Here is a 15,094-nt window from a genome sequence, read left to right as displayed (position 1 = left end):
ACTCAAAGCACTGCTCTGCTGCACCAGCACTGCCCTAAGCCCTTGGGCATGGGCTAGGCTGTGCAGGACTCCAGAACCTACCCTGGTACCACCTGCAGTGCCCACTGCCCCTCACCATGACCCCAGACTGCATGGCTGGACAGAGACAAGATGCTGCCTGCCTGCAGCAGCCTTCCCAGCACCCACTGGAGCAGAGCTGAAGTCTGGCAATCTTTAGTTTTTCCCCAGCAAAACTCTCATGGGGAGAAAAAAAAATGTAAATAAAAACAACAAAAAAAGAAGGAAAAGAAGAACCAACCCCACCCAAAGCAAAATAAATGCCACGTTTGAGCCTGGCAGCAGTTTGCACCATGCTGTGCTGTGCCATCCTCAGATCCCTCAGATCCCCCGGCCCTGACAAAAAAGATGGGCTCATTAAGCTCATTAATGAATAAGGGTTTCAAGGAGAGCAGCAGAGCTTGGTACCAGCTTGCAGGTGTGACAGCAGCCGTGAGCACCGTGCTGCAGGGTCCAGGGGGTAACAGGGACCCTCATCCCAGCAGCGCTGCAGTACAGCACAATGCTGCTGCCCGTGGGGCCGGGCCCTCTGCTGTGGGTCGGGGAAGGAGCTCGGCGGGGTCAGGTCTCCATAGGAACGCCAGCAAACACAAACATACACATCCGCTTCCCGGGCGCAGGGACTGCTGCACCGTGCTGGGAAAGGGCTGCGACTGCCGCGCTGAGCCAACAGCATCCACTGCTTCTCCGTGCCTCACAACTTGGGGCTGCCCGTGCGTCCCACAAGGAAAAGACGGGGACAGAAGGTTCCCTGCCCGTCCCCGGAGCCCAGCACACAAAACCTCTCTCAAAACCTTTATTATCAGCAAATAACAAAAGTCCGGGGAGCGCACGGCCGGGTGGGTGGGCAGCGCAAGCAGCGTGCGCACAGGGGAGGGGCGAGGGGTGTCCCCACAGCCGGGAGCACAATGACAACAGCTCATAAATAAACACCGCGACGGGAAACCTCGGGCTCGGGACCCAATGCGCTCTGCCCCCTGCCCCCGCCCCCTCCCCGGGCATGGGGAGCAGCTGGACCTCACAGTGGAGTGAGTTGGGGGGCGGGGATGCGAGGGTGGGGATGCGGGAGCTGAGCCGCTGGGGGACCACGTGTCACTGGTGTCACAGCATCCCCTGAAGGTGCGGGATGTGTGGAACACTGGGACAGCAGTGACCATCCCAGCCAACCCGTCCTGGGGAGGGCAGAGCGCACAGGGGACGAGCAGAGACACCTTCTACCTTTGCCTTTAAACACTGAAGCTTATATTAGGGACTATGGCGTAGAACCCGGAGGTTCTATAAGGACAGCAGAGAGCACAGCTCCGTGGCCGAGGGCTGCTCCGGTACTTGTAGGTGCGGGAGGTGAGGGGGCCGCCTGCCTAGGGCTGGTTCTTCGCCTCAGGGTCTTTGTCGTAGATGTAGCTGCCCACGGCTCCGGTGTTGACGCCTGCAAGGAGGGACGTGCACAGCGGTGGTGATGGGAGTAGGACGGGCGTCCCCCCGCCCCCCGCATCCCCAGCACTCACCCTTTGGCCCGAAGAGGATCCCGTAGCAGGGCTTGTGGCAGTAGGGCTGCCCGTCGTGCTGAGAGGGGAGGAGAGACAGACGTGTCACCGTGCGGCACAGCGGGGCTGGGCAGGGCGCTGCGCGGAGCCTCGCTGCCCTCTCGCGGTGGCACAGCCCGGCACGGCGCAGCACCGCGGTGCGGGGCCGGGGGCGGCCGCTCTTACCTCGGCGTGGCCCCCGGGGGTCAGCGTCTTGCTGCAGCGCTCGCAGCGTAGGCAGGGCCGGTGCCAGTCCTTCCCCAGAGAGGTCACCTTCTCGGCTGTAACGGGGACAAGAGGGCCCCCCCCAAGTCACCGACGCGCGGGGACATCACCTCTTTGAATAAAACCCCATGGACCCCCGCCACCTGCGTGCCTCAGGGGTCCTGCCACCGAGTGCCACCACTGGGCACACACCCAGTGCCACCAAGTGCCACCACGGAGCACGGTGCCCAGCACCCACCACGGCCTTACCAAAGTAGACCCTCTTGCCACAGCGCGGGCACATGTTGGGCTCCCCGGTGAAGGTGGTGACGCTGGAGGCTGTAAGACAAAGAGACATGAGTGTGGGATGCCTCATCCAGCCCCCAGCCGGGTGTCCCGGGGCCCCCCACTCACCTTTGCTGGGTCCCTTGGGCGGAGCAGCGTTCACCTTCCTCTCCTCCACCCTGGCTGGGTGCTCAATGGGCCCCGGTGCACTCTGCCCCTCAATCTGCGGCTTCTCATAGATGTACGACCCGGCACCACCAATGTTCACCCCTGCAGTGAGGCAAAGGCTGCAGCAGCCCAGGGGTCTCCATCCCCTCCCAGCCCCATCTCAGCTCCCCCATGCTCCTATCTCTGCGGGGCCTCCACTGTCCTTCAGCCCCAGCTTCCTCCCCACCCAGGCTTTATGTGTCTGGGACAGGGGAGCAACTCCACCTTCTGTTCAAATGGGAATTTGCTTCTTTAATTTATAGATAAATAAATAAATAAGAAAGAAAGAAAGAAAGAGACAGCTGCTGGGACTCTCCCTCCAAAAGCTCCGCTACCCCTCTGCACACAGCAGCTGTGGGTTTGGGACCGGCTCAACTCATGGCAACCCAGCTCCTGGGATGCATTTGGAGCTGTGGGGATAAGAGAAACAGGGTACAGGCAGGGCCCAGACTTACCTTTGGGGCCAAAGAGCGTCGCATAGCAGGGCTTGTGGCAGAAGGGCTTCCCGTCATGCTGGGGAGAGAGGGCAGTTAGGGTGCTGGCAGCAAGCGTGCTCATCATGGTCACCACCATCCCTATCCACATTCAGAGACAGTTTAGTGGCCATAATGGGCTGTTGGTCGGACTTGATGATCTTAGAGGTCTTTTCCAACATTAATGATTCTATGAGAGCACAGTGGCTGTGTCCCAAGTGTGTCTGGTGACCACTCTGGTCATGCTGCACCCATGCTGGCCACCCAACACCCCAGATAAGGCAGCACCTCCCTCCCAGCTGCATCCCAGCACATCCCCAGCCAGGCGAGGAGGGGCCTTCTGCTCTGCTTTGCCTCCACCCTTGTCACCATACCCCTTGCCTTGGCCACAGATCAGAGCCCCGCTGCTATCATCCCTGCTATCGGCCGGGTTCGATTATGGCAGGAAGGCACAGAGCAGGCGATAAGTGCTGCAGCACTTCTGTCCCACGGCCCAGCAGCCACCCACGGGAGGGGGCCCCGAGATAACACTGCTGCAGCCCCGGCTCCAGCAGCAGCTTCCCACAAAGGTGCCGGGAATCGAGTCCAAGAGAAAAGAAAGAGCGCTTGTGCCTCCGCATCCTCGGCCCCGAGGTTCACAGGACACAATCAGCCAGGCCTTGGCTGCCGTCACCCCAGCAGAATTTGGCCTTATATGGAGAGGGAGAGAATTCTCCAGGCTTAACTCAGCCTCACTGCCCAGCTGCCCCAGCTGCTGCCAGCCACCCCTCAGCTGTGCCCTGCTAAGGAGCTGGTGACATGCTGGCACGAGAGGCCGTGCACTGCCTCAGGTGCAGGGGACGTGCAGTTGCTGTGGGGCTGAGCACCTGCTGAGCACCTGCTGTCAGCTCCACTGCATTCCCTGCAGTACAGCTGCAGGGCTCACTGGGTGCAGCATGGGGTACCAGCCCCAAACTGCATCCTGCCACGTCCCCATCCCTGGGGCATCAGACAGCACGTCGGCACAGCCCTCGCTTCTTCAGCTTCTCCAAATATTTACATTTTGGATGGATTTGGGGCTTCCTTAGCTCCATTAGGAGCTGTATGTGGAACGCATGCAGTTCCTCAAGGACGGGGTTGTCACCCTGCTCCTGCCCAGCTGGGCTCAGCCCCAAGATCCCATGCTCCCACAACCCCCATTCTGCTGCCCATTGGCCTTCACCTCAGCGTGCCCTCCTGGGGTCAGGGTCTTGTTGCAGCGCTCGCACTTCAAGCAGAACTTGTGCCAATCCTTGCCCAGGGAGGAGACCTTCTCAGCTGTGGAGAAATAAGAATGAATGAGTGCCCTGTGCCAACGTGGGCTGTGTTATCGTGGTGCCCACACCCCTATTCCCCTATCAGCTGCTCTGTTCCACACGATGTTCCTAGGGCCGCTCCAGCACCGCGCTCCTACTCCCCTTGTCTATTTTTACTCCCTGCATTGCCCCACACAGCCCTGCTTCCATTCAAATATTTAGAGTTGCCATGCCCACCCGGTCCGGCAGCTCCTGCTCATTTTCATGCCTCAGCTGCCGTGCCTCTGGCTCAAACCAGGACACAGCCAGCCTCCGGTGTCACCAAGGCTGGGTTCAGCCCTGGAGAATAACCATCTGAGTTTGAGGGGCTGGGAGCAGGCATGGGGCACAGACAAGTGCGTGGGCACCACGAGCCTGCGGGGCAACACGCTGCAGGCACCAGAAATGGCTTCAAAGGCTGCAGTTCCAGGAAGGTGAGCACTCAGAGACCGGTTCCACAGATGCACCTCCTCTGGCTGTCCCCTCTGCACAGCCCCAGGGTTTCACTTACGTCCCCATCCGCACGGTGCCGTCCCTGCTTCTTACTGGGTCTTGTGGGCACTGGGACAACAGTGCCCAGTGATTCCCTTCCGGCTGGGGGGTCCCCAGCTCCAGGGGTGCACGCAGCAGGCACAGCTGGAAAACGGCACCATCCCATGAAACCCACCATACAACTAAATCATAAGGGCCAAATAAAATATTTAATGAGCAAATAAAAGCTCAGCCCTGCTGCACAAGAACAGCCTTTCGCAGAGGAATGTTTCCCAGCCCCTTTCCCCTCAGAAGGACTTCAGCAAATGTCACTGGACTGTGTTGGGTCAGAGTGGAGGCCGGCAGCTCCACAAGGGCAGGTCCAGCTCTGAGAGCTGCCCTTCTCCCATGGCAAATGGCTGTACCCAGGACACGCCACAGAGCTGAGATATGCCAACAACCCCATCACCACCCAACGCATCAGCCCTGGTGGAAGCAGGTGGCTGTGAGCTACAGAGATGTAGGAGGATGGAACTGGTGTACCCACAGGGAAGCACAGACCCAGGGTTCAGTGTCAGCTGGGAGCACAGCTCAGCGAGACAGCTCTGCAGAGCAGGAGCCCTTTGCGCAACAGCAGTCCCCAGCTGGGTCAGCAGCTTCTCCCAGCAAGGGAAATTCACTGCAACTCTGCTTGGGCCATACGTGGGTCACGAGTGTGCACACAAAGGGACGTTCCAGCCCGGGGCTTTCTGGATGCTCTGCAACACGAGCCCAAGGTATCCCTGCGTGACCGCAGCTGGGATGTGGGGCTGCGCCGCGCCTGGTAGCATTAAAATGCGCCGGTGATGTGCGGCTCAGTGTGCAAGACCAGGCTGCCAGACCGACCTGGGAACAGGGCAGCTTCCCCAGGGAGGGAAATGGAGCGTGAGCGGCTGAAAACTGAGCCAGAGGCTCGGGGCCGAGGGGCCGCTCGGCTGCATCCCGGCGGCTGCACAGCCGGGCCTGGGGCTGCGTCACCTCCGGCCGCCCCCGCCCCGCAGGGAGCAGCGGGAGGAAGCTCCCGGCGGATGTTTTGCAGCTATTGCTGGTTATTGCAGCTGCCACAGCCCCCGCCAGACGAGATTCGCCCCCGCGACATCTCGGGCAGCTGTAAGACCCCGCCGCTTCCTAAAGCCTGCGGCCCCGGCAGGGGACGGGCAGGAGGGACGAGGTGGCCTCTGGGTGCCGTCCCGCTTCTGGGGACACCCTGGATCTGTCCCTCGCCCTCGGCTGGGAGCACGGAGCCGGGCACACGCAAACAAAGGGGACAGGGAACGGGGCCAGGCGCTCGGAGCGCGCTCCGCCGGTCGGCCGTCGGGCCGCATTGTTCGCCGCGAGCAAAGGAAGCCGCCCGCAGCCCGCCCGGCCCCTTCCCAGGGCGGCGGCCGTTTGCGCCGGCGCTGCCATCAATCACCGCGGGCAGCAGGCACCGGGTTGACGGGCCGCGGCCGCTCCGAGGTTGCATCAGCTCCAGCGGCGAGGGCTCCGACCGCACCCCGCTAAGGAGGGAAACCCCCACCGCCACCCGGGCGGGCTGCGGGGTCGGGGCCGCCGCCTCCTCCCCGGAGCGAGCCCGCGGCCTTCGCTCCCATCTTCCCTTTCTCTTCTCTCCCTCTTTCCCCAGCGGGAATTTGCAGCCCGCTTCCCCGGGGCACACCCCGCACCGCAGCCACGATAGTAGCGGGGCCGCCCCGCCCGCCGAGCCCGCGGCCAGGCGCCGTGCCCGGGCGGGGCCGCCGGCGTAGGCGAAAGGAGCCGAGCGCGTCTTCGTGGGACGGGAGCCCTCCTCCCCGCCCGGGCCGGCACGGAATCCTCGCCCCGCTGTTCCCGCGGCCCCTGACAGCACCGCCGCTCCTCCAGCCGCGCGCACCGGTGCAGCGCAGCCTCGAGCAAATTCCCTCTCCGTTTTCCATGGGGCTGCTGCACTTCATCAAGCCACGTGCGCGCTGGACGTGCCGCACGGGGACGGCTGTGCTGGGAGAGGTCCCGCAGCGCTCCCGTGGGCACGCTTCCCGGCTCGCTCGGGATAAAGAAGCAGGCATCCCCGGACAACCTCAGTGGAGCTCCCAGGAATGCTCTTACTGCTCCCTTCTCGTCTGGCTGCTCTCTGCCAGCCTCCCTCTCTCCTTCCTGCTGCTCCAGGCCCCGTGCTGCCACAAAATAGCACATGGAAATCAGAGTGCACGGGGTGAGTTCGGCAGCCCTCCCTGACCCAGCACACGGAGCAGGGCAGGCACACAGCCTCTCCCTGGCCGGGAGCACCGTGTTCCTCTGAGCCGATACAAATCTCTGACGGGCAGCTCCAGGGGTATGAAAGCATTCCCCGGCCCGCATCAGCAGGGGGTTCCAAGTGGTGCTCGAGCAGCCAAGCCCGCACCAGCGTTCCCCAGCTCTGCTCTGCACAGGCAAAGCTAGGTGCTGCCATCCCCACCGTGGCAGAGATGCTTGGCACCTGTCTGTGTGCTGCAGCACCGGGGCTGCCCCACAGCAAGCCCTGAGCACCAGAACCCACCCCCAGCCCTCACCTCCTGCTCCTGGCAGCAGCGCCACCACAGCCCTATCGCAGCACACGCCCTGGCTGCTGGATTTTACCGTAATGCTATGGAGGCAGATTTTCCAGTACCTCTCACTGGGGCGTTCCTGCTCCACCTTTCCTGCCCTTTCCATCCCCCTCCTTGGCCCCGTCACCTCTCTCCATCCATAGGCCCCAATAGGGACAGCAAAGAAGGACAGAGCATGAGGACCTCACACCCAGCCTCCATTCCCAGGGGTCAGGGCAACATGCACAGCACTGCGGGGCCTCCTGGGAGCCACAGTACTGCATGCATTGACCACGCACAGAGCGAGGGGCAGGGGCTGATACCTGCCCTCCCAAACACAACATCCCACAACTCACAGCAATCAGCAGCCTCCCACGGATGCATCCTTCCCCCACAGTGTGCCCCACAAGGATCCGAGTGCCCTCTGTTAACGTTTTGCAGAGCCCACACACACTCATTGAGAGGCTGCCCGGGGACACGGGGCAGTGGTTGCATAAGGAGAGAAGGCGACATGCTCAGAGCGGCCCTTTGTCAGCGCTGCCCTGGGGATGGAGCCCTGCACCCGCACTGGGCACTCACTGAGGTGAGCTGCTCCAACCCGAGGGCAGCAGTTACTGATTAATTGATCGCAGGGCGGCCTGTGCGGTTGGATTCCTGCAGGGCAGCCCTGCCTGCACGGGCTCAGCCTCCACAAGCCTCAACACCATGGTTGGAGCCCCTGTGAGCGAGGCGGGTACAGCCCAGCGCCGTGCCCACGTGCTCGTAGCATCCGCAGGGCTTTGGGCTGCTCTGTGCTCGGGAAGCGCAGTACAGGAAAACAGGAAACTTCCCAAACCATCCTGCCAACCCCTGGGAAAAGGGGCCTGGAGGCAGAAAGGCTCAGCTGTGGCTCGCGGAACCCCGCACTGTGGCACAGCAGATCCCATGGCACCGTGGCTCCCGGCAGCCCCATCCCTCAGGCACTCCCTGCCTCAACCACAGCCACCTGCCAGCACCGTGCTGCTGCTGCCCCGATGGAGGGGAGGTGGCGGCGTGCCCCACTCCGCCTGGAAACTGTGCTTCCAAAACCGTCTGACAAAAGAGCCAGAAGACTATTTTTATATTTCCCTGCGCTTTTTAAAGAAAAAAAAGCTCATTCTGCAGCTCAGGAAACGCCCACATCCTTCTGAGTACAGGGAGGAGTCTCTGGATTTTTCCAAGGAGCGCGGAGCAACAGGCGGGCTGGGCTGGAAATGAGTTTTCCATCGGTACCCGCTGCTGTTGGCTTCAGTTGGCCATAGGGCCGGGAATGGGACATGGGGGCATTTCCCATGCATGACCTGCAGCCCCACCAGCTCCTGCCTGTGGGTACCAGCACTAGCAAGCAGGGCGCTGGGGATCACCACCCGCATGCTGGGGCTGAGGGATGCCCCAGCGTGCCAAGCCCTGCCAGCACGTAACCCTGTTCCGTGCCTGGCTCTGTGCTGCTGGCTGCCAGGGGAGCAGCTCCTGGCCTCACACAGAGCGCTCACTTGCCTTCTGTGCATTAAATAAACCAAGCTGGGTTTATTCCATGGGAGCCTGGGCGGTTCCCAGAGGGGAAACCGAGGACGTCAGGAGCGCGCGCCGCAGCCTCTTCCAGCAACGGGAGAGGAGAAGTTTCCGGCCGGCTCCTGCTCCAGTTCCCCACGCTCCATCATAGGGTGGTGCCGCTGCCCCCTCCCTCCCGCAGGTCCCCGTGTCCCTGCAGGAGACAGGGGAGCAGAACCAGCAGGGCACCGGCAGGGGCTGCCCGCTGCCCCCGGCACAATGCTGGAAGCAGGACGGTGGCATGTGCCCCATACAGCTCTGTGCGCTCAGGGCCTCCCGAGCCCCCCGCAGCCACGGGGGCTGGGGCTGCACCCCCTGCCCGCCCCCCTCCCCGGGACAATTTGACCCCGGGCCGTGCCCAGCAGCCGGCCAGCGGGCTATTTTCTGCTTAAAAAGGGAAAAGTTCACACGGGGAGAAATGTCTGAGGCCGAGCCGTTCCCACCGCCCCCCCACAAATAGGTTTATTTAAAGGAGGAAGAGAGCAAATTCCTATTTCTGTGTTTACTTGGAGATGGCCGGGAAGGAATGAAAGCTCCCGATGCCTCCACCGCGCGGGCACCTCCGGGCCTTCTGCTCCCAACGAGCGCACCGAGAACCGGTGGGGGGGGCACGAGGGGACCCTACAGCCAGATGACCCCGGGCCCGGGACTGAGCGCCCACCGGGGCGGAGCCGGCACCGAACCCTCTGACAAAGCACCGCAGAAATCCGAACCGCCGCCCGCCGGGAGGCGAAGCGCACACCTGGCTCTGCGTTACGGGAACGTTTCGGGTGCGCTCGCACCTGCCCCTCTGCTCCTCCCCACCGAGCCCCCCCTTCTCACGGTCTGTGCGACGGATCCCCCCTCCGGACAGCGGGACGCGGCCCCCACCCGTTGTACGGCACCGGGGCGGGCAGGGTAGGGCAGGGGGATGCGCTGCGCTGCGGGGACGCGCTGGGCGTGGAGAGGGGACCCGGGGACGCGCTCACCGAAATACACGGTCTTGTCGCACTTGGGGCACTTGGATGCCATGGCGGGAGAGCGGAGTGGAGCGGAGCAGTGCCGTGCCGTGCCGTGCCGTGCCGTGCCGTGCTGTGCCGTGCTGTGCTCCCCGCTCCGCCCGGCCCCCGCCCATTACCCGGGATGGGGGGGGGGCCGGGGCGGGGCTGCCCGCCGCGCGTCTGCCCGGTCCGGCCCGGCTCGGCCCCACAGCAGGTGCGTCTCCAGAGCTGTGGGTCCCTTCAGGGGACACTCGGAGCGGCCGCGGCGGGGCAGGGAGCGGGGATGGGGCTGCGGGTGCCGCTCCGGTCGCCCCTACTCGTGGGCACTGACAACGCCGCACAGCTCGGGCAGCGCCCAGCAGCCCCCCCGCCCCGCTCACAGCCCTGTGTTAATCTGCCCCTGCTGCTGATCCCCGTCCGGCAATCAGCCCTCAGCCTGCTGCCCCAGCTCGCCCAGCCCCGGCACCACTGGCAGCCCCATGGCCCCGCTCCGGCCGGGTCAGGCAGCAGGGCAGGGGCTCTGGGCATTCTTAGGCGCATTTTTTCCGGATGGGATAACCGAGAATCCCAGCTGAGCAACCAGGACGACGGGTCTGATATGGAGACCTTGGCGGGGGACGAGGGCACAGATAATGCGATGGGGGCGGCGGGGTGTGAGAGGACTGCACGTCTTCCCACCAGCCTGCGTAGCGAAGCAGCGCTGCCCGTTGCCCTGCGTGGTCCACGGGCCCGTGCCCCCCCCCGCGCATCCCTGCGCCATTTTGCTCGGTTGCCATGGAAACAGACATGTCAGAAATCCCTCCCGGCATAGAGAGATGCGCAGGGCCGTGCAGCGCTGCCGGGTGCCAGCTGCGCAGCAGGTGCACGGCACGGGGGATTCAGAGGACCCCCTGTGCCGTTGTGGGGCCGAGACCTCCGCCGCAGCATTACAGGGTCGCTCGTCTCCGGCCGAGCGTCGGTAAACAGGAAATCTGCTGGCGGTGAAACCCAAGCCATTGCATTATTCATCAGCCCGCAGCCTGGCCCCGCTCCTCAGCCATTGTCACATAATTCCTCCTTTCTCCGCTGTCAGCTGGCGCGCAGCCGCCGGCCTTCGGGTGCGGGGACCGAACCTCGGCGCCGTGCGGTGCGGGGACGGTGACAGCGGGTGTCTGCGGCGGCTGTACCCACGGGGCCGGAGGGCTGCTGGGGGCCAGGCTGCCCCGTCACTCTGCACCCAGCTGCTGTCACAACAACGGCTGGCTTTGTCACCAGCGGGTCCCTAGTGGGGCAGGTGGCAGCGGCACGGGAGCTGTGGCTGAGCCGTGCAGCTCTGCTATGCAGCCACTATGGCCACACAGGGATCAGCGCATCTCTGTTCTCTCCACAGCACAGGACTGCTCTGGTCCCAAAGGAGGTGAAGCATCCCACACGTTACTCCAAAGCCCCTCCAGTTCCCATGAGACCCTGTGATCCTGGAAGGGCTGGTCACAGCCTGTGCCCATCTGCTGCCCGCATCCCTCCATTACACTCGGCAGCATCAGCCTCAGCGGCCCCAGTAGCAGCAGCAGGACCGCTGCACCCACCCGACTGCGTGCCACAGCAGCCACAGGCACAGCCAGCACTGAGGGCTCTCCCACACTGAGGCTGCTCACACACCCGGGCTGGGGGGAATTAAGGCAATCACCTAAAGGTGCGAATCCCCGCCTGCAAATGCGCTAAATCCCAAGCGGATATGCTCGCTCAGGAGCAAAGTGGCTTTGGCTTGCGCTCTCTTAATCTGCCCCAGCTTAGGTTCTGTGCTCCCACACCGAGCGTGGGGCTGTCCTGAGGCCTGGGGACAGTGGGACGGGTGACCCGGGTGGCACCTTCAGCGAGTAATGCCTTCCACATCACCAATCCACGGGCTCCATCCCTTGGCTCCAGCTGCGCCTGGTTTCCATGGCAACAGGAGCTGCAGCTGCCTTCCTGCAGCCCAAGCTCAGGGATGCTGCTACCCAGGGTGCCCATACACGGAACTGAGAGCACAGAACTGTGTGTGCACTGGGATGGCAGCAGTGGCCGTTCCAGCCAGCACTGGGACTGAAGCAACCTAAGGGTCAGTCCTAAGGCATCCCCTGGCTGCAAGATTGCAGCTGGCTGTGGGGCAGGGCTCACCCGCACAGAGGTGGAGGGAGGAGTAGAGCTGAGCAGGACTTGGCGCTGGGGCAGGTCAAGCAGAGAGCTTTGCAGGGATATTAAGGGAAAGCAAGGAATAAATATGGATAACTTCCCCCCAGCTGCCTTGCCTTTGGCTCACCCCTCTCCCCCTGCTCCAACTACCCCGGCTCTTTCTTCCTCCTTCAGATGCAAATACCACAAAAACGTGGCTTCAGAGAGCGCTGGGCCAGGGCTGGAAGGCCTCCCCTCCCCCCCGTGCCTTCTGCTCGTATTTGTCTCACATTTTCTGGCGTCTAGAATAACTGGATGGGTTACAGGACAGGAGACTGGAGGGAAAAATATTCATTAAAAAAAAAAAAAAAAAGGTAAAAGGTTATGGGGAAGAAAAAAAAAACAACTACTGCATGTTGGGTTCGCACAAAGGACAGTCACCAGTGCGTGACCTCTCTCTCTCTTGTGCTAGGGCCTGCCTGCAGTGACGCAGGGATCTGTGCCCACCAAAGTGCCCATGCTGGATGAGCCCCATGCAGACCCAGGGCTCTCTTCGGGTTAGGGGCCCAAGGGGCACAGGGCCAGTGGGTGCTGGCTCTCATCAGGCAGCACATGCCAGCAGCAGGGCAGCACGTCACCGCCTCACCCCAGCCACCCACTCATTGCTTCTCTCCTTTAAAAGGCATCCTTGGCCCCTGCTATCACAGCAGATAGCACCTCATGGGTGTGATAAGCGGGGCTGCAGCCAACCCGTTTGTCCTTGCGAGCGGCGATGGATGTCCCCGTGTCCCCTTCCCATGGGCTGCAGCCACCCTCACTGCTGCCTCTGTCCTCGCCAACTCTGTGCTGTGTGGGGACAATTAAACAGCTGTACAAATGCTTGCAATAATGGCGAACGCTCCCAAGGATCACAGCAAGCTGCTTCCCTCAGCACAAACATTCCCTCGGCTCTGAGCTGCCAGCACTCGCCGGGCCCAGGCCGTTTGGCTGCAAGGCATTTCCCAAGCGCCCTGCTGAAGGGCCAGGGGAACAAGCAGCCCATTGACACACCGCTCACATCCAGCAGAGGTTCCCAAGTGGCCAAGCATGGATGTGTTTGGCAGCAGAGCTCAGCCCTTGGCGGGGCTGGCTGTGAGGAAGGGACCGGGATACAGCTCCGCTGAGGAGTTGAGAGGCTCCTGCAGAGCTGTCAGCCTGCAGAGAGCACTGGGTTCACAGCTCCAGCACAAACCAAATCACTGAGCCCAGAGTGCTGCAGTTCAGCCCCGTCCTGCCTTTGTCCCGAGCTGAAGAGTTGGGACGAGGTGCTGGCAGGGATCGCGCTGGGCCCAGGCGCTGAGGAGCCGTCCTTGAAGCTCTGCCTGCTGCCAGAGCTGAATGGCACATTTCAACAGAGGCCATCTGGAATTGGCTGACAAAAAACATTTCTGGGCACCACAAACCCGGCTCCACGGCCCCCATACACAGGCACACAAAAATGCCAAATATTTGTCCAGAGGAGCGCTGGCCGGCCGCCTTCGGCACACAGCGGGGACAGGGCGTCCTGCTGGGAAGGGGCTCTGGGCGCCTCAGCCTCCCCGTGCAGCGCTGCTCGCTCCTTTCAGCTCTTGGGAAGCAGACCGAGGGCAGAGGGAAGCTGGGATGCGCTGCAAGGACCACACGTGCTCATGACGCATCCATGCCCCAGAGGTGTGGATCACGGCCGATCCCATCACTATTGTCTCTCCCAGGCTCTCGTAGGAGAAGGATTTGCTAAAAAGCACATTTAAAGAAGAAAACAAAAACAATCGGAGCAGTAAGGAGGCAGTTAGCAAGGCTGTCATGTCACAGCTTGCCTGCTTGCAGCGTTCCCTCATTTCCAACCTAACACGCTGCCAACGCTCCTTTGAACTACAGCATGGTTATTAAGCCCATGCCCTCTGACAGCACAGAAAAAGCAGAAAACACGTAGGGCCCTGTTTGTGTAATGGTTCCTGACCTCTCCTCCCTTCTCCACCGCAACCAAAACTCAGTGCAGCGTTCACTGCCGGCCTTCCCGTGACCCCACAGGGCTGCAACCCCCACTGCTCTGCACACCCGCAGTGCTGGGTGCTGACCCACCTTGACCGCTCACAGCTCCATCCCACACAACCCCACCAGCTGCACGCAGCTCACCGGCTTCCCAAGGTCTGGCTTGTGTAATGCTTGCTCCGAGGATCCAGAGCCTGGAGCAGAGCTGGCACGGGCTCCAAATTTCCATTTCAAAGGGAATTTCAGCGTGTATTTTGCTTTACAACGCCACAGTAGTGTCCCAGTTACAGTCCGCCTCCCACAGCAGGAATGCGAGTTTCAGAACCATTAGTTTTGGTCATACTTTTTGTTTCCACACCGTTTCAACAGCACTGTTAAGGAGAGTGTTCTGCTCACAAGGGACAGCAGCAAAAGCACAGCCAATGCCAAAATCCAGAGGGAAAAGCAAGGTGCCTTCCCTTCTGGCTCTGCAGCGTGGAGCCCTGGCCCTGCTGAGGGCTCCCCTCCTTCAGAACGTATCATCTGCTTCCAGCTTAAGGGCTCATAAGGAGCTGGAAGCAAGGGCTGGGAATGAATCATCTGTATGTACCCACTTACCAGCCCTAGAGCAGGAAAAACAAAAAAGGAAAAATAAGATTAGAAGCATCAGCAGTGTATCAGCAAGTGAATGAGAATACCATTTTCAACATACGAGGCTGATCAGGGAGACAACAGATGTCCTGCGAGAGGGGCAGCTCTCAGTGCCATGAAGTACGACCAAGTGTCATCAAGTATGACCAAGTATGTCAGTACTGGGGCCTGCTGCTGCCCTTGCATTTCCTGAGACCTGGTATCTTCCTACCATTGCTAAAGGTATTTTCCAAACCCTCTTCCCACGTTGGTACAGATGTCAGACAGGAAAGCACAGGGAGCAAAGTCTCCTCCAACCTGTTGAAAACTGGCATCCATGTTTAAGGACACACAGGGGATCTTTCAAAGCCACGGCAGGTCAGGATATTCTCTGCTTGCCTGCACCCATTTCCAAAGTCACCCCTGGAGTCACTCCAAGAAAGCTTTTAAGTCGTTTCAGAGTGCAGAGCTGGCACCCCCAAGTGGTCGTTCTGGCTCTGAGCAGCTTCCCTCACATCTCTGTTCCTGCCGTGGCAGCTGATGTGCACCCACAGCTGTATCACCCGCACACAGCACCGTGTGGGCTGGGGCTGAACTGGACAGTGATGCTCAGTGTGACCTTCCTGATTTCATGTGTGATGTGCCTGAGACAGCTCCTTTGCTGAGGAAAAAAAACCACCACTG

At 61.6% G+C, this 15,094-nt stretch overlaps 1 protein-coding gene across 1 annotated transcript; it reads right to left on the bottom strand.

Annotated features, from left to right (window-relative positions):
* Nucleotides 1-864: 864 nt before the first annotated feature.
* On the bottom strand, nt 865-9,750 carry CRIP2 (cysteine rich protein 2). The gene is made up of 8 exons (XM_042820040.1): nt 9,650-9,750; nt 3,951-4,045; nt 2,732-2,789; nt 2,199-2,339; nt 2,055-2,123; nt 1,767-1,861; nt 1,563-1,620; nt 865-1,483 (listed from the first exon to the last, which is right to left on the bottom strand). Exons 1-8 carry the CDS (start codon nt 9,690-9,692, stop codon nt 1,416-1,418), a joined length of 627 nt encoding a protein of 208 aa, XP_042675974.1. The 5' UTR covers nt 9,693-9,750; the 3' UTR covers nt 865-1,415.
* Between the last annotated feature and the right edge of the window lie 5,344 nt (nt 9,751-15,094).

This window comes from Centrocercus urophasianus, unplaced genomic scaffold (genome assembly GCF_019232065.1).
Source record: "Centrocercus urophasianus isolate 14NV4802_14NV808 unplaced genomic scaffold, USGS_Curo_1.0 seq_18, whole genome shotgun sequence".
Classification (NCBI taxonomy): Eukaryota; Metazoa; Chordata; class Aves; order Galliformes; family Phasianidae; genus Centrocercus; species Centrocercus urophasianus.
This window is presented reverse-complemented; position numbering and strand designations above follow the sequence as displayed.

What these genes read in the sequence shown, in the direction of transcription:
- CRIP2 (XM_042820040.1), bottom strand. Translation starts at nt 9,692, where the DNA reads ATGGCATCCAAGTGCCCCAAGTGCGACAAGACCGTGTATTTCG. An exon ending in CGACAAGACCGTGTATTTCG is followed by an intron (nt 4,046 to 9,649) that starts GTGAGCGCGTCC and finishes ATTTCTCCACAG; the next exon opens with CTGAGAAGGTCTCCTCCCTG. An exon ending in CCCCCGGGGGCCACGCCGAG is followed by an intron (nt 1,621 to 1,766) that starts GTAAGAGCGGCC and finishes CTCCCCTCTCAG; the next exon opens with CACGACGGGCAGCCCTACTG.